Source organism: Perna viridis, chromosome 14 (genome assembly GCF_037379345.1).
Source record: "Perna viridis isolate PV_CMFRI_1.1 ecotype Kerala chromosome 14, ASM3737934v1, whole genome shotgun sequence".
In the NCBI taxonomy this organism is placed as follows: Eukaryota; Metazoa; Mollusca; class Bivalvia; order Mytilida; family Mytilidae; genus Perna; species Perna viridis.
In genome coordinates this window covers 18,666,699-18,685,151 of record NC_142458.1, presented here as the reverse complement: position 1 = coordinate 18,685,151, position 18,453 = coordinate 18,666,699, and the positions used below count along the sequence as shown (strand labels likewise).

At 32.3% G+C, this 18,453-nt stretch overlaps 1 protein-coding gene across 2 annotated transcripts; it reads right to left on the bottom strand.

Annotated features, from left to right (window-relative positions):
* Nucleotides 1–11,119: 11,119 nt before the first annotated feature.
* LOC148598495 (uncharacterized) lies at nt 11,120–18,085 on the bottom strand. 2 transcript variants are annotated; one of them, XM_088561225.1, is made up of 5 exons: nt 18,001–18,078; nt 16,324–16,411; nt 12,901–12,990; nt 12,500–12,667; nt 11,120–11,551 (listed from the first exon to the last, which is right to left on the bottom strand). In XM_088561225.1, the coding sequence occupies exons 3-5, from the start codon at nt 12,983–12,985 to the stop codon at nt 11,442–11,444; spliced, it is 363 nt and encodes a 120-aa protein (XP_088417351.1). In that variant the 5' UTR covers nt 12,986–12,990; nt 16,324–16,411; nt 18,001–18,078; the 3' UTR covers nt 11,120–11,441. The 2 variants fall into 2 exon arrangements, with proteins under 2 accessions (XP_088417351.1, XP_088417352.1); XM_088561226.1 differs by lacking the exon at nt 16,324–16,411 and having other exon boundaries at nt 18,001–18,085.
* Nucleotides 18,086–18,453: the final 368 nt, after the last annotated feature.

Here is an 18,453-nt window from a genome sequence, read left to right as displayed (position 1 = left end):
CTGAAAAAGATAATAAAATTAAACAAAATGAAAAATAAAAAATAAAAAATAAAACATTGACTAATGTTTTCATGGCAACGCTGTTCTGCCTTTTTCTACAAGTGAAAATTGTGCATGTGGTTGTTAAGCTTTGTCTTTTACAAGAAACTACATGTATTTGCTAGAGATTAGTCTTAATATTTTTTTATCAAATTTAATTTCAATTCTTTTTTTCAAAGCTGCATTATTATGAAGATAAAAAGGCTGTAATGCATACTAATTATTTTGACTATGTTCTGACTTTTGATATTTCCTGCTGTTATTCAGACTACCACAACCGTAAGAAAGAATTTGCCATAAACTCAATGGATGGACTGGAGATCCAATTGTATAGCACACTATATCAAAAAAGCATTAGTAAAAGTTTCACAAACTATCTTAGTTAATTCAGTTTTGCCGTGTTTAATTTTAATGTTTTTGCATAATGTAATCAGGAAGGTTGATTGGGTTATTTAGTAAACACGAGCAGCCTCTCAAAAGTGATTTTGGGTATGAATAATTATACACATAACAGGAATCATGACGTTCCTTGATTCGCTAAATAAATCGTTTTTAAAATATTCCACTTTTAAACACACTGGTATAAGTTGTTTAAAAAAAATATACCTTTCAGTGGATTATTATTATTATTATTATTCATACTAGTTAATGGAAGATCTGAAACAAATATGAGTCAATTTAAAAATTGGACGAGTGCTTAATTTAATGTTGCAAAACAACTGTCTACAAAAAATTAAAGTGCACATTCCCTGATTCAAGACTGCAATCCTTTACATATTTCCAGTGTCTGTAACAACATTCCTTCAGCATTTTCCAATTGTGTGTTCATATCAAACACTCATATGTTTGCCAAAGTCCGCTGATGATACGCGGATTGAAATACCCTAGCTTAATTTCTTACAACTTTTCCTCTTGGAATAAAGTTATATATCTAGAAGATCAAAGTCCTCACTCAATCTGCAATATGTATGATATGTTTGTATTAAAAATAAGGACAGGAAATTATGAACTTATCGTTATAAAATAGCTATCACAGCGTTAAAAAAAATAAGAACACTCTCCAGATACATTAATTCCTGCTCATATAATTATGTTTTGTCCATTTTCCTTAATTATCCTTTAGCTATTGAATATGCATGTTTTCGTCTTATTCATGTTTGACACAGTTGCCTTGTATTATTAACAACAAACATATCGATTGTCTTAAATAAACTTGAACTATTAAAAAAAAGTAAAAGAGACAAAATTTTCTTTGATCATCCACAGAAATCGCTTTTAAATCATGTTATTTGTCTTTAATCATCCATGTATAGTTTATTCAAGATTATCAGAGACATTTAAATAAATGTTTTAGCTATTTCTATTTATATACATAATGAATCTTTCAATGTGCATCAATCAATTTATAATTATTTTTAAACAAGTATACAAAGTAATAAAGTAAACTCAAAACGAAGCTCTTATTTCAAGGTTTTGATGAATATTAGAATAAACGATCTTAACCGAAATGACTCAATTCAAACATTGTGGTGTACATTTTAATGCATGCTTAGATACAGTAATAATCCACTTTAACAAGTTTATGTAATGCACATGCCCTGATTCGGATCTGCTATCCGGTAAAATTTTCTATTAGTCCGTGACAACTTCTGATGGTGTTTTTATATCACAACTCATACAAAGTCTGCTGATGCTTCATGTATTAAAGTTTAACAAATAAGATTTTAGCACAAGGTTTCATTGCGACAAGACTTTTCCATTCTATTGTCTCATTAAAATCAATCTATGAAGTTGGCCTGTGGTGGAAACGTTTTCAAGAAGAGATACTACTGACATTAATCAATGCCGAAATCAAAACGTGTTCCTGGTATTGATGTTATCCTGACCGAATTGACTATATTGTTTACTCGTATGCAATGTCCTAAATAATAATTTGGAAGTTGTTAAAAAAAATATTCCAAATCGGCAATATTAGATTAAGGTAATAAAAATCATTTACAAAATACGGTGTTATTTTTAACCACAGGAATTTGATATTAGACTTTATACCAGAAAGCGATTATTCATGGAATAAAACAAAACATCATGCCAAACATTTCAGAAGAAACTAAATGTATTTCTCACTCAACGCACTAACACGGTATACAACGTGTCCGAATAATAGATAAAATGAGATTAATCGGAAATATCAGTATTTATTTTAGCCGGATGTGCGTATGGATATTCGTGTTTCCTCGAATACACGATTTTTTTAGAACATTTTACATAATAATGTATAGAAAAAAAACCCTAATTAAACAGCATTTGAAAATCCAAAGCTATGTATATTGAAGTGTGCAATGATTTAAAAAAAAAATCTATATAAAACATCTACTTCCGATAAAGGATAAAATAAATCTTATCTCTCCAGGCGTGTAAACTTCAATAGAAACAATTTTATAATGCCAACGCACTTGGATTGTTCATGATCACAGACAATACATTATTTTTTTATAACGGAAACTAAAATTGGAGGATTGGGCTACTCGATTCTCTTGTTTCTGAGAATTTTGTGCTTCGTATCAAAGTTTCCCTTTCCTCTTTCGTCTAGCCCAGAATTCACATTTGATGAGCAACCCGGTGGATGTTTCGAATATAAGTAGAGGAAGCTTACCTCACATGGGCCCCTGGTTCATTTTCTATCCATCAGGCTTCAGTCTTTGTTTAACATTTGCAATTTTGGATTTGGTTTCCTGTTTCGATATTATTTGTTTTCAACATATACTGTTTACCATATGTTTTTGATGTTGAACTGTCTAAGTATTTGGTTATAATGCTTTGATGAGAATTTAACCATTGCAACGTCCGAAAAAGCAAAGAATATACCGCATTATGCGATTTAAATATTGAAGGTATTTTTAGATTCCATGAAAAAAAATGTACTACATAAAATTACTTACCATGTTTAACCTGTACCGGTTTATAGTCGCATACATTAATTCCTTTATAAAAGTTTATATTTTAAGACAAATGATTCATGTTATTCAAATTCCTGTCAATATAATGAAATACGCATAAGAACCCGGCGTGCCGGACCTTTTTTTTTCGAACTACTTTAATAAGATAACATTTGGTGCACAGTTTGTAATTGAAATGTACAATGTATATATGTATAAAATTATTCATACATAGAAAAACATGAAAATGTCTTCTGATTATTAGTTTGTCATTTCACAAAAGCCTTTTGTTTATAAATTTTCAAGTTTGTATATCCCTAGATAAAACGATACAAAAATGCACATAATATTGTTAGATGAGGAAATAATTTTAATTTAATTCAGTCACGTGTCTTCAATTTCTAAAACGGTTTTTCTTTCAGTAAATCAACATCTCGTTTGATGGTCTGTACATTCTGATAAAGGTTTCGTTATCCCAATCTACGCAGTAACTTGGGAAAATGAAAACTGTAACTTTGTTATTCATATTTTTAAGTGCAAGTTTTTGTAAAAATCAGGCAAAATGGAAAAAAAAATAAGAAACATCCATATCATAACCCCACTGATCTGAAAATGTAATGTCACTCAAGGTTGCCGTCTTTATTAAAAAAAAAAAACAATTCGCTTCAAGTGCATTGCAATGAAATTGCAACTCACTTGTCCAACATGATATTGAAAATTTGTGTTTGTCTTCTTAATTCTGATGGTGCAAATTGTCAAGTTACACTATCAAAATTATGTTGTTTTTTTTTCATACCATGTTTCACAGAATGGCTGATTCTTACAGGGACTGACACTTAATTGTTTAATAAAACCTGGGACAATCTAATGAACGACATTTGTAGCACAGGAACAAATACTTAAAAGCAAATAAATCAGTCCATACAAAAATATTATAAGGCATTTAATAAAAAAACAAAAACAAAAAGTAGCAAGTCAGGAAAGAGCGGGTCCAAAAAGATAGATATGAGCAAAAAGTCCAAAGGTAAACCAGTCCTTCTGAAGTTATGTTTGCACCACTGACATGAGCTAGTTCGTGCATTGTTATATTGTGATAGACACTTTTGAAAGCTAATGTTCTACACAATATATCAACTTTGGCATCAACCATGGCTTATAGCATTGTCGATAGCCAATATCTTATGAATACATATATTTGTTTAATTTTTCGAGACTAGTCATAACCTTACACACAAGTACAATCATTCTAGTTGAAGCAGATTTAGACCAACTTTCAAATCATTCCCGCAAAGGTTTCTGAGAAAACATTTTTTATAGTAAAGAAAATTTACAGGATATTGATATTCCAGCAAAGGAAATTATAATACATTTACATGTAGGACAAACAATGCAGTGATTAAGATAAGAATGGGGATTTATAATATACACGCAACTCAATCAAGAAGACGTTAAGAGTTTCATATGGTAATAAGGAACGCTCACAACAAATGGTTGGATTTTTATGTCCCATTACCTATTTTGCAGTGCATTGTAATCGCATATATTATACATGTACACTTTGTGCATTTAGCAGGAGTGTATAATGGCCTTCATAAATTTTTTTTGTAACAAGTTCACTGCTTGTATAAATTGTACATTGTAGAGTCTATAAAAGTGTAGGTGTCTGTTAAAGTTGTAAACGAAGAAAAAACTATAAAGACAATATTGAAATTTTGAAGACAAGCAAAGTGGCAAAAATTGTATAAAATATGAATGAAAGTCAAACGTTATAATACATTATAAAGGTAAAGTTACAATACATGTATAAAGGTAAAGTTATAATACATGTATAAAGGTAACGTTATAATACATGTATAAAGGTATTCAGTTGGGTTTGACATGTTGTTAGTTTTCCTTCTTGTAAAAGTAATCAAGGGAACCAAGGTTATAGCGGTAATCAAAAGAATGTAATCCAGGGACAAAGACCAGACATGGAAAACAGATATACACAACAAAAAACATAAAGTAACTAAAATCATACATACAAGGTAACAAAAGTAAATGAGCAACTCGGACTCCACTAAAAACTGGGAGCATGGACCAGGTGCACCGGTAGGGTAAGCGTTCTCTGCTTTTCTAGAAACACCCGCCGAAAGCATTTGAAAATAATTTAAAGTATTACTTTGCTATTTCACTAACACAGTTGGTGTCTTTGAGTTCAAACATGCATTCACACAGGAAAATAAAATGTTATTGTACTAAACTATGCGAATTGACAAAGAATTGTAAAATTTGATTTGAATAAGCTATTATCAATATCTGAAATATTTTTTTCCTTCAGTAAATACATGTCCTGTTGGTTGGTCTGAACACTCTTAAATGTTACTTTATACCAAAAAACATCTCAGTAACTTGGGACCGAGCAAAGGTATGGCATCTCAATTACATTAATAGATCTATCCACAAAAAATTTAAACATGTCTTTTTCGTACACATTTAACTGTAAGGGTGCACCATACTTTTAAACTAAATATTAATGAGTTTTTAACAGCTAAATTAGTGAAGACTTTTAATTTCACATATCAAACAAAATGCTTGTTTTTTTATAGATTGAATCCTCGTTATTACTAAACATATGTTTTTTATAGAGGTTATTTCGAAATTGTCCTTGCGAGTATAACCCTTCGTATAACTCGATTGTATGTCAACGTTAAAACACAACATATAAAACACATTACAATCGGAAGTCATTTTGTCAAGGTTTCTTTTTGTTGAATTCATACAAGTATGTTATTTAATGAAATCTGTTTGAATACATTATCTTATTTTTTCCTAAATTTTAATCCCCATAACACATTAAGGCATACTGTACACAAAAAAAAAGGTGGAATCTTGCAGAACGTGTGAATGATGCCCAAAACACCTTTATAAAGACACTTGTGAGAAATAAAGGAAGAAGTGGGTATTATAATTAATATACTGGGAAGAAATAAAAGAGCATGTAGGTAAACTTAACATATAATTTATGGTAAAGCTATTTTATGATAAACTATTACGCAAACATATTTTTGAGAGGAAACACTACCGAAGGCCTAAACGATTAGGTTATTAGTTGGAATGTGAAAGTTATGTCTAGTATTTCACTTCCAATCATTTGAATAAGTACGAAAAACTTCCTACTACATAGACGATGTCTTTTGGGTGTTCTCCGATGAAGAACATAATTTGATGTCTTTCATCAGATTGTTTTGTTTTTTTGTTGTTTTTTTTTTTTGGTATTTTTTTTTCATCCAGCCATCAAATATACCTTTAACATCACCCAGGACAGCCTTTCGTTCCTTGACATCAATTTCAAAATCCAAAATGGAAAAAATTCAAGTACAGTTTTTTTATCAAACCCGTGGATGAACATTGTTACGCAAATTATCAGTTCTGTCATCCTCACTCATGCAAAACTGCCATTCCTGATTCGCAATTTTTGATACTTCGCCGTATTTGCAACAATGGCCAATATTTCAAGGCTCAATGTGACACGATGAAATTTTTGTCAAAGGAGGCTATCCCAAAAAAGTTTATGTTAGTTTCTCAATTTAGAAATGTGAGTCTATGAACAAGTGAAAAAAACAAGGGACCGTGTTCCTTTGGTCTTGAGATATCATCCTCATAACGTTGAATCCAGATATCCTGATTTGCAACCCTAAATCCGTAGTTCCCAGTGAATCCCTAGATTTCAACTGTTCGCATCCAATTACTGCCTATAGAAAAGTAAATAGTCTGAAAGCGCACCTTGTTTCAAGAGCGCCACTAGACGCTACCCTGCCATATAAAAACGCACATGGTACTGTAATCGACCAATGTTTGAAATGTCCTTTTACTTTGGAAACCGACGACTAACGTCTTAAAGTCATAAAATGGTTTCACCTGTACCACAGAAATCGTCGTTTACGCTGTGGTTTGCAATTGCTGCAAAGTGGTTATTATTTAGATACCATAACATAGTTTTCATTTGCTTTTCGCCAGCTCAATAACAATTTTACAATTTTTTAATCTTGACGCATAGTGTACATTGATTAAGATCAATTTTGAAGGGAATCTTTGTTTCTGAGGTAGGGATAGACAGTTGTTAGTTTACGCCTCAATACGTTTTTACACCTTATCATGACGGAGGCTGGAAGGCTGAAAATTTCGGCTCATATTCTATAATTTTTTTGTTACTTTTTATTTATATTGTATTTGTATGTATTTCGTTTTTTACTTTTTAAACTTGACTATTATTCACCAATTCATTCGTTATTCTTTTGTTCTACCAAAACCAGCATTTCTGGTTTGTCTTAATGGTTGTTAGATATATATTGCCTCTTAAGGGAGGGTTAAAAATTAAAAAAAACTTTGAATCAACCTTTGAGTGATTTTGCAATTGTAAAAATCATAGGGCAACAAGGCATTCAAATGCGCTCGATGACGTTTTTATTTGGTGCCACACATTGTCATTTCATCTTTAATAGCCCAAGACAACCCAAAAGAAATAATGCAAATGATTAAAGATTCTCGCTTTAAAAAATTCAACTTTAAAGAATGAGTACAACTAAATAACTTAGTATCGTCAATGGCAGGGATATGTACGTTTACTGTGTTTATGCATCACTTATAACTTAAGAGGTACTTCTCTGTCTAAAAATCAGGATAATGCGTATAAGATGTTGCACATAAAGATAAGAAACGCAGGGAATTTCTTGCATTGTCGCCGTATTTGTACCGCATAACTCCCATAATTTAAAAAAAACAACAGACTCCCAGGTGCCTGAACCGCTCACCTGCCTAAATGTTTTGCCTTTCAAGGGCAATACCTCTAATAAGGAGTTGTCCTACAATTTCGACTCAACGAAGTCTTTGGTATGACTGATCATTTCATCAATTGAAAGTTTCTTTTCTTCTTTTATAGTTTTCAAAATATTGGCTGAAAATTGCTTAAACATTATGTTTTCGCCTTTAATGGACAATAAGTCCAACAAAGAGTTGTCCGACAACTTTGATATCCGCACACTTTTGTAGCCTCATCATAAGCATTATTTCAGTGATTCAAAGTTTCTTTCTTTCTGTAGTATGTTCAGGCTATTGGCTGAAAACTGTAAAAAACCAACACAATTTTCTCCTTTCAAGCACGATAACTCTAACAAGGAGTCATCTGACAACTGTAAGTTTTATAATGAGGATCATTTCGACAATTGATAGAATTCGACTACACCCAACCTTTTTGAGATAGATGTTAAAAACTTTTGTCCAACCCTTATTCTCTATTTCAAGTTACCGCGACCATGTTTTTCAACATATCAAAAACCCAATGTCAGTTCTATGTAGAATACCATAAGGAACATTCATACTAAGTATGGTTTTGATTGGTCTAGAAGTTTCTGGGTAGAAGTTTTTGAAAGAAATAACATTGAAAATGAGGGAAAAACTTCGATAAAGGTCAATAACTCCAACATGGCTTAACAGATTAAACACAAATTTGATAGGAGATAGATCACATCATGCTGAACACTTTACAATAAACCTACTGATTTTGGCGATATGTGAAAATATTCTGTGTAACCCTTATGTTCTATTTTTAGTAACGGCGGCCATGCTTTTTGACGGATGAAATATCAGATCTACGCAAAATACATTAAGAAACATTCATTCCAATTTGGTTCAATTTGGTCGTGTAGTTTCAGGGGAAGAGATTTTAGAAAAATTATTAACAACGACGACGACGGAAGCCATGAGAAACCAAGGTTATAGCTGTAATCAAAAGAATGCAATCCAGGGACAAAGACAAGACATGGAAAACAGACATACACAATAAAGAACACAAAGTAACTAAAATCATACGCACAAACCAACAAAAGCAAATGAGTAACTCGGACTTCCTAAAAACTGGGAGCATAGACCAGGTGCACCGGTTGGATGAAAAGTTTTTGACAAGTGATTGCAATAGCCAACATGGTCTATGGCCAGGTGAGCCAATACAAATATTTTTTTTTCTTCTTAGATATTGATAGGTACATTATAAGTTAGTTTAAATGTACCGTGTAAAAAAATACAGGAAAAATATTATTACACTTTTCACTATATATGCAGTAAAATATATCTATGTAACATATACTGCAGGATGAGTTTTGTTTTTTTTTAATATTCCTATTTAGAGAGGAATAAAAGATTTGTATATGACCAACATTGTACAATCGAATTAGTAATGACTAAGAATGAATGAACATGAAATCTGTCAATACATTAGAAGACATACGTTCGCTTGTTTATTTATTTAACCTTATCAAACCAATAAGCAAATGTGGACAAAAAACATGAACGGAGAGGGTCGGCTATAAACTTGATTAAGCGTAGAAAAAATGTTTTAAAAAACATTTAGCAGCGAATAACGAATGTACAATTAATATTTAGAACATAAAAATGAGTTATAATTTAGTGATAAATGTAAAATAAAAAAAATCAGAATCAAACTATTAAGGTTAAAACAAATTAGAACAAAGATGCACAAACGAAAGAAGAGTATATGGTTAGTAACCAAACAATTATAATGAAGTCGAACATTGCATGTGTACGGTTGCTAGAGTTGACTATGCTTGGAATTATTCTACTTGTTCAAGACTTTAAATGGTATTGTGCGAAAGAGAAATTTGGTTCGCCTCTTGACTTCTACATCAGCAGTACTTGACATATTTTTGCATAACGTAAAGTACAATGGAAGGCCAATGTACCTTTGAAGGCATTTATATTTAGACTTGTTTTGACCCTTGAATAAGTTTGTGTTTTATTTGTACGCGTTTGTGTTATTTTAGTGTTTTACCTATAATTTATTACTTACTTTTACAAATGCATACATGTTTTGCAGGCACTTGGAAGTAATCCTATTCAATTAACACTATCTCATTCATTTCACCAAAAACACATCTGAATCACGTACATTAGTACAACACAGTTTATCAAAGGAGACGTGACACAAAAGGATTTATTTGATTTATTACACCTATTATATATAATCAAAACGCCCTTTGTAGTCACTTACGCCGGTTAATTGAGGATAAATTGATTCAAAATCGACGATGAAAATGCGTGGGGCTTCTGAATATATAGTTTCAATTGCATTAATTTGAACAACGTCAAAAAGAAAATGATAAACAATTACATGTATGAAGTCTAGACTATCCACAGACAGACAACACCATTTCCTTTCGAAAATTACACAGAAATATTTTATTACGCGCGGTCATTTAAGATTGAAATTTTAACTTTTTTCATGAGCAACTCGGCGGGTATTTCAAGAAAAGCAGAGGACGCTTACCATAACGGTACACCTAGTTCATGCTTCCAGTTACTGACACGAGTACCAGTACCAAAAAGTGTAATATACATCACTGCAAATACAACGGATAATACGAACATTTTTTATTGTTATTTTTTCTTAATAATTTATTTAGGTGCTAAAGCTTTCTCGAGTTCAAAAAAAATTGTTAAAATTAGCTGACCTTTAAAAATATTGTTAGTACAAGAAAATCTCCCTTAAAATCGTTAAGGGTCACCTATTAGATCCTGTATCTTGTGCCAAATTCTCCATGTAAATTGTTTTACTTCAAAATCGGTAAGAAAAAAAGAAATTCAATTATTATCTAAGTCATACACAAGTCTTACAGATCGCTGAACCATGTAAAGATAAAAGAAGACACGCTATTTATTGGTCATAATTGAGTCTACTGGGCTTGTTTGTTAATATAACCTATCGCAAAGTGACAGAGCGTCACTATTGTAGCTGTACCTTCCTGTTCAAGTCATAAAAATAGTGTATAAAGTAGATGTGTATTCACCACGCAGAGATGTTCGCCTAACAAAAATGAAAAGCTGACAGAAAACGAGAAGAACTTTATTGCTCTTGCTTTCCAAACACGATTATAGCACCCTTAAACAGATCAGTGGACCACTTTGCATCTTATACAAAATCTAATTTCGAAGATCTATTTTGGGGGGGGGGCACCTGAACAAATTTTCAATGTACCCAAATTGGAAATTGCTTACATTTGTCGTAGTATTTCCATATATGTTAATTGAGCGTTACTTCCGTTTTTTTATGCATATTGTTTTGGTCGTCGAGAAAACACAAATAAATCATTCTAACTTTATTAATTGTTAAGCTGATGAGAAAACGTGTGTTACACTCGTATCTAAACATACTTTAGTTTTATAGATAAAAACGTTTATAAAATGATATTTTTGTGTCATGTGTATTAAAAACGATAGAATTTAAGTTTAAACTTATTGCATTGTTCAGATAAGTGACCAATGCTCAATTTATTTGAGCACAGTTATGAAAAGGTGATTGATAACGCAATGAAATAACAGGAAATGAAAAAGATAAATAAATGATTGGTATGCATGGCATTAAAACATGTTCATTCCTGTTTGACTCTCTAATCATACACAATACGCCTCTGCCTAATCTCCTCGTCCATTAAAGCCCCGACGTCCGTAGCACATGCAAAATGGATGGTGTAACTTCATAATTTTACCAAGTTCAACACAGCTTCCATCTACATCTCTGCATCCTATCAAGAAAGGTTAATTTGTCTCATCAGCGAAAAAAAGTTTCACCCGTTTAAATCGACAAAAGATACCGTTCTTAGTTAATCACATTACTTGCCGTAGGACCATTAAAATTAATAAGGGTGCTTTTAATTCTGTGTGTGTTTTTTTTTTTTTTTTTGGCCCTGTCAAATGACTGTTATTGTGTTATTATTTGTACCATATGATGTGTTTCAGACGGTTTTCCAGACGAACCGGAGATAAAATTAATGAAAGTCGGTTCGAAAGAGTAAATGGAAAAAAAAACATCTTGTTCATGAATTCCCATTAAGAATACAAACGACATCTACTTGTTAAGAGAAATATCATTTGGTAATGGAAAGCATATAATCTGTAATCATCTTATCTGTCGATGCTTTTTGCTCATCCTTTAGATGTACAATTATGAGAAATAGATATATTGCGATTATAAATTTATCATTACTTTAAGTACTTACGTAAGGTCCATGCTCCCAGTTTTTAGTGGAATCCGAGCTGCTGATTTACTTTTGTTACTTTGTATGTATGATTTTAGTTACTTTATGTTCTTTGTTGTGTGTGTCTGTTTTCCATGTCTGGTCTTTGTCCCTGGATTATATTCTTTTGATTACCGCTATAACCTTGGTTCCCTTGATTACTCTTTGATTACCGCTATAACCTTGGTTCCCTTGATTACTCTTTCATATAGATGATATGATCGTAATATCTATTTTGTTTTTAAGCTGCGGACGGGATGTTTCACATGAACAAATATGAACATTATATCAAAATTTGCAATATTTATTTGATATTTTTTATTATTTAAAAATTATTTATTTTTATTTAGTATTGAACAATTTCTACTTCATGTATATGTGAACAATTATTGCTGGTTGGTTATAATATCATCCTCATCTAAAATAATATTTAAGTTGGAACGCAAAATAACTTACCTAATTTGACATTATGTATGTATCTATACCCAATCTCTTTATAAACGATACATTTTAAAGTGTTGCAAGCGTCAGTAGACCACTCTTCAAGGTCACTCCTGCAGATTTCACCATCAAAACAGCCTTCACATTCAGTATTATGACAATCTTCATCTTCACAGTCACCATCTGGGAAGAATTACACATACTGAACACGATTTAATTGATAAGGTTTGCTAATGTTTCTTTTGTTGTTGGTGGTTTTGTAGTTTTTCTATAAAATTGTCTGCATTTCATTTTTTTTTTTATTTTTTACTTCAAACTGATTTGTTTAACCTTACGCTATGACATATGAAGGAAGTTCCTAAATTCATTTAAGTCATTTTCATGAAGTTTCAAACAATTAGTCATATCATACTTACTATTTTGGGGCAATGGATTGACTTTAAAGCAAGTCATCAGCAATATTGAAAGAAAAACTATGGTCTGTCTCTGTCCCATATGCATATTATCTGAAATGGGATGATTTTGTGTATGGCGAAGGTCAGTGTGGATTTAAATCGGGTCAAAATGACGTTATGATGACTAAATCCCGAACTTGCACACTTTTGTTTTTTTTGTATTTTTTTTGTATTTTTTTTTTTTTTTTAGGGGGGGGGGGCATTTTTTACCATATCTCAGCTAATTTAAAACATTAGTCAATAAACCTTAATTTTGTTACATGTTATTTTGTATTGTTTCGCTAGTATTAATATTCACCAATGTAATACTAAGTAGTGTCAGTAGATACATTTTACATATCTATTAAATATTGAGCTAGTTCAGATATCGATCAAAATAATGTTGTTAACAAGAGCAATGTACTTTTTACTTCCTGTTTTCATTCAGCTTAGTTTTTTAATACAAAATGTATTGCTCATAACTTAGTCTCCGTCGTATAGTTTCAGCAACAACAAAAATGCATTCCAATTGGTTGATATTCTGACATTTTGAATAGGTGGATAACTTTTGTATTGATTTCTGACAGCAATGCATAAACATCGAATTCAACTTCTCAACTTTCATTTTTTTTTCAAAAATGAACCATCTTTCCGAAACAAGAATATGATGCAAAGTTATTTTTTCTTGTCTGTGCTATTGAAATAAACAAGTGTATATTCATAAACATATGGTTATAGCCCTTATTGTGTGAAAAGCATCATGTCTAAGGCGGTTGGGGAACGAATGGTTGCAGCAAATAAATATCTTTAACAATTGCAGTATTGAAGGAGTAATCAAGGGAACCAAGGTTATAGCAGTAATCAAAAGAATGTAATCCAGGGACAAAGACCAGACATGGAAAACAGACACACACAACAAAGAACATAAAGTAACTAAAATCATACATACAAAGTAACAAAAGTAAATGAGCAACTCGGACTCCACTAAAAACTGGGAGCATGGACCAGGTGCACCGGTAGGGTAAGCGTCCTCTGTTTTTCTAGAAACACCCCCGAGTTGCTCATAAAAAGTCAAGTCCGGGGTGGACAAACGAGGAAAGGCAAACTATGACCCGTTGAATAAATCAGTTTTCATTGGTGCTGATGGATACATCATAATGATCCACGAGTTCATGATGACGACCATAAAACTTCTGTAGTGATGACTTCAATCTTGTAACAACATAACCCTGTTCCAGAAGCCTATTTGTTAGACTTCTAGCGCAATACAAAAAGTCTACGTAGTTTCGGCAAGCTCTGGCATGGCGTATGAGTTGTGATATGAACACTCCATACGCAGGAGCCGGAGGGATGTTGCCACAGATGAAAGGAAAGTTAACAATTCTGAATGAAAAGTCATCACGTTTGTCGTAAAGTTTGGTCAATAGTTTTCCTTTACCATCGATTTCTAAGTGTAGGTCAAGATATGAGGCTGACTTCACAGTATCTGTAATACCCTTTATCTCAGGTTCTTTTGGGTAGATGCGATGTTTCAACTCCCCGAAATTAGGATTGTTTAAAGATAATACGTCATCTATATAGCGGAAACTGAGATTGAATGATCTAGCCAAACGATATTCTTTCTTTCTGATCAAATCAGCTATAAAGTCAGCCTCATAAGAGTGAAGAAATAGGTCAGCAAGTAAAGGAGCACAATTTGTTCCCATTGGAATGCCGACCGTTTGTTTAAAAACACGTCCAACAAACTGGACAAATATGTTGTCGATTAAAAATTCCAGCATTTTGTAAACACCTTCCTTTGTTGATTTGGAATTATTTCTTACAAAGTATGAGGAATCTCTACCAAGAACTACATATTTGTATCTAGGTGTACCATCTTTTTTGGAAAAACAACGATGTATAATGTTTTTAAGTCGAGATGTTAATTGAGTATGGGGAATAGAAGTATACAGTGTTGAAAAATCATAGGTTCATATAATAGTCTTGAACTGATTGTCTCCAAAAGATCTTTCGAATTTTTCAGTATCCACATTGAATTAATACCACTATGGGAGTAACAAGTGTTGTGGTAGGACTGCAGACCCTCTTTGACAGTTGTGAGTATAGAAGTTAAAAGTTTTGAAAGAGGTTTGGTGGTACATTTTGCAGATCTAACTATGAAACGTTGTTTGTATGGATTCTTGTGAAGTTTAGGAATCCAGTACATAGACGGTAAATCTCAATCATCGTCATTGGTAGAGAGACCAAAAGAGGATAGCACAGATTTATGGTTTTTCTTCTTTAGAGAGAGTGGTAGCAGTGTAGGTCTTATCACTGTTATTATTTTCTACGTCTGCCTCTGATAATAAAAATTGGATATAAAACGTTTTGCAGACAAAAACAATGTTGTTTTGGGCTTTGTCTGCTGGTACGACAACATATTTGTCATGTATAGTAGACAATGTTTTTGCCACATCAGGGTCTTTGAAAACTGATTTAGCTTTGGCACTCATTGACCTATTTAAAACTTTCATTCACTTCAGAATTAAAGACCTCACGGCCTTTAACGGAGGTATAGAATAAAGTTTGGTTCTAATGTGATGAAGTCCAAGAGGTTTTTGTATGAAAGGAAGGAGACCATCTATGGGGACATCATGTAACTTAGGTGACGTATAGTGGCGATGGCCATGACTCCTTTCCCGTCTTGGATTTTTGTCAAATAAATTCATCATATTCATGCTATTGTTATATTGGCTTGAAAGGTTTCCTATACTTTTGATGTTGTCATTGCATCCGTAAGGTACTGCAGTACCTAGTCTGCGTATCCAATACTCCTCTCTTTCCCTACGATAGTTTTTACTTAGAACGGGAATGTTCGTAGGATGGTAATTTTTTTTTCTAAAATACGAACTTTCATGGAGAGGATTGAATGATCTTGTTGATTAAAGTGTTGATAAACTGTCGGGAATTTGGTGGTGTTAATTCCAGAACGATGACCGCACATTTTTTTATTTAATCGTTCTTGCGTTTCTCCGACATATATTAAACCACATAAGTTGCATTCTAATCCATATATTAAGTTTGTTGATTTGCAACTTAAATCATCGTGACTTCTTGTATGGAAGGTTTTGTTTGTAAGGGAACTGGAGATGTAAGGGTCGGTTATAAGAATGTTGCATGTTTTGCAATTTTTAATACCATATTTTGATATGGTACAATGTGGTTCGTCATCGTTGTAGTCAAATATATCGTTTAAAGTGATGGAACATGGTTTGATTATTTTAAAATAGTCAGAATTTTTGTACTGGAATAGATGGTCTGCAGACTGAACGTGTGATTAGGTACTTTTAGTTGAATTGGTCGGGGCACTTTCCATATCAGATGTGAGTGTGCTAAGATTCCCATCTGGGGACACCACATACTTACAACAGAGTGTCCGATCTGCTGTCAGGTTCGGACCTTTTTATACTGGGCGACGTCCGAGCCAGTTTTTCTTTCATTCCTCTTGTTAAAACTATTAATTTAAAAAATTGTATTACTCGGTTGATGATACCCTCGGGGACAAAATCCACCAGCAGAGGTATCGACCCAGTGTTGTGAAAGAGTAATCAAGGGAACCAAGGTTATAGCGGTAATCAAAAGAATGTAATCCAGGGACAAAGACCAGACATGGAAAACAGACACACACAACAAAGAACATAATGAAACCTGCAATAATATCTTATTATATCTGCTCTTTGAAAATTGAGTCAAAATTGAAATATTGAAAAAAGCAAAACATGACATACATGGGAATAATTAGTACAATGTTCCAAAAACAAAAAAAAAGAAAACAGTAAACCAGTAAGAATGTACCAAAGTCGTACTCGAAACAGTAAAGGGATCTTTAACAGATACATGAAACTAATTTAGACAACGGACCCTACATTTGAAGATTTTTTTTTACTTAAATGCATCAGCTGTGTACGTCTACGATAAAATATTAACCTTATTGCTCAGCTAGACGATGTGAAATGAATGTTTGAGTGGAAACGGAACAATGGTTATTGAACACAAAATCAATTATAAAATCAAACATTACCCAAACGCATATCACAAAAAAGCTTTTTTTATAAATTAAAACAATTTCGGTTTCATATCACCCATATTTATCAAAATTATCTTGCTTTTACACTCGTATTCTACGAATATCATTCTGTTGTGCTGGCAAATAACATTAAATACTGTATTGTTTACATGGTAAATTTAAAAGAAAAAAATAAATCTACGCCCTTTTTCATATCATTCGTGTGTGTTGACTAGTAGTTTGAGATCAAATACTGTCCATTCTTTTTTGACAAAATAGTCATGTTACATTACTAATCTTTTTAATATTTTGCATAAATTCACATTTTTCTTCCTATTAAACAATATTCCAACCCCTACCTATCCGTTGTTTTCAGTTGTCGACAACCCAATTACCCAGAGTACGAACTTCCTTTGCCTTATTTCATAGCATTATAATACTATACTTATATTGACGCTATCAATTTTGTTATGGATTATTCATCTAGATCTTTTTTCAAAGATCTAATTACTTGTACGAAACTGTACTCCCTATCCCCTTTCCTGATTCCTATAAAACACACAACGGCAATCGATAGACCAAAAAAAAAAAATACCAGGCTTTGGATTGAAAATCAAGACTGATTAAAAGAAAAGAATGGTGGTTGCCCAGATTAAAGGTAATATCTCTTACAAAGCATTGGTACGTAGTGCGACTATAAAGTTCGCGGTGCGAGACATTAACAAATAATCAAATTCGAATAGCTTAGTGCCTGGTTCTTGTTGTTGTATTGACCATTATGTTCTAAGACCAGTCATTTACACATATAAACAAATATAAAAAAGCATGTGTTTTTGTTTGTTTTTGTTTTTTTTTCTGTTTTTTGTTTTGTTTTTTTTTTTTTTTTTGAAAGTGCACGTGTTTATAATATTCAATTACACCATCTTGAAATGCACAAAACATATCATTCTTAACTACAAAATTGTATCTGTATTTAATAGGAAATCTTTTAACGGTAAAATACATGAATAACAGTATATATTTTGTTCAGTACTTACATGATATTTGAGCTCTTACATTCAAGGGTAATATTTCGAAGGTATGAACAGCAAACTACAACGTATGGCTTTATCCCAGTGTTGTATAGCTTAAAGGTCAAAAACATTTTAAAATCATTATCTAAATCAAACTTTACTTTTGTAGTTTTTACGTGTATGAAATAGACATAATTATTTTATTAATTTTATCATATTATATATAATTGCAACTACTTATGCACGTTATTTTATGGAATGAGAATAATTATGGGTCTTTTCATTTATATAATAATATTATTGTATAAGGTTTTCCATATTGGCTGAGTTATTGCTCCGAGGCTAGTCATATTGGTCTTACGCCAATATTGATCTTAACCAGGCCAATATTACGTTTTGGAAGGGTAAAAGCTATTTTCGACGGCTAAATCTCGTGTTGGCAGACCTTTTATATTGTATGTTATTGGCAGTTTGATC

Bases quoted from the DNA above. Each gene is read 5' to 3' on its own strand.
- LOC148598495 (XM_088561226.1), bottom strand. From the start codon at position 12,985: ATGCATATGGGACAGAGACAGACCATAGTTTTTCTTTCAATATTGCTG. The intron at 12,668-12,900 runs GTAAGTATGATA...AATTCTTCCCAG, and splicing joins CAATCCATTGCCCCAAAATA to ATGGTGACTGTGAAGATGAA. The intron at 11,552-12,499 runs GTAAGTTATTTT...CTTTCTTGATAG, and splicing joins CATACATAATGTCAAATTAG to GATGCAGAGATGTAGATGGA.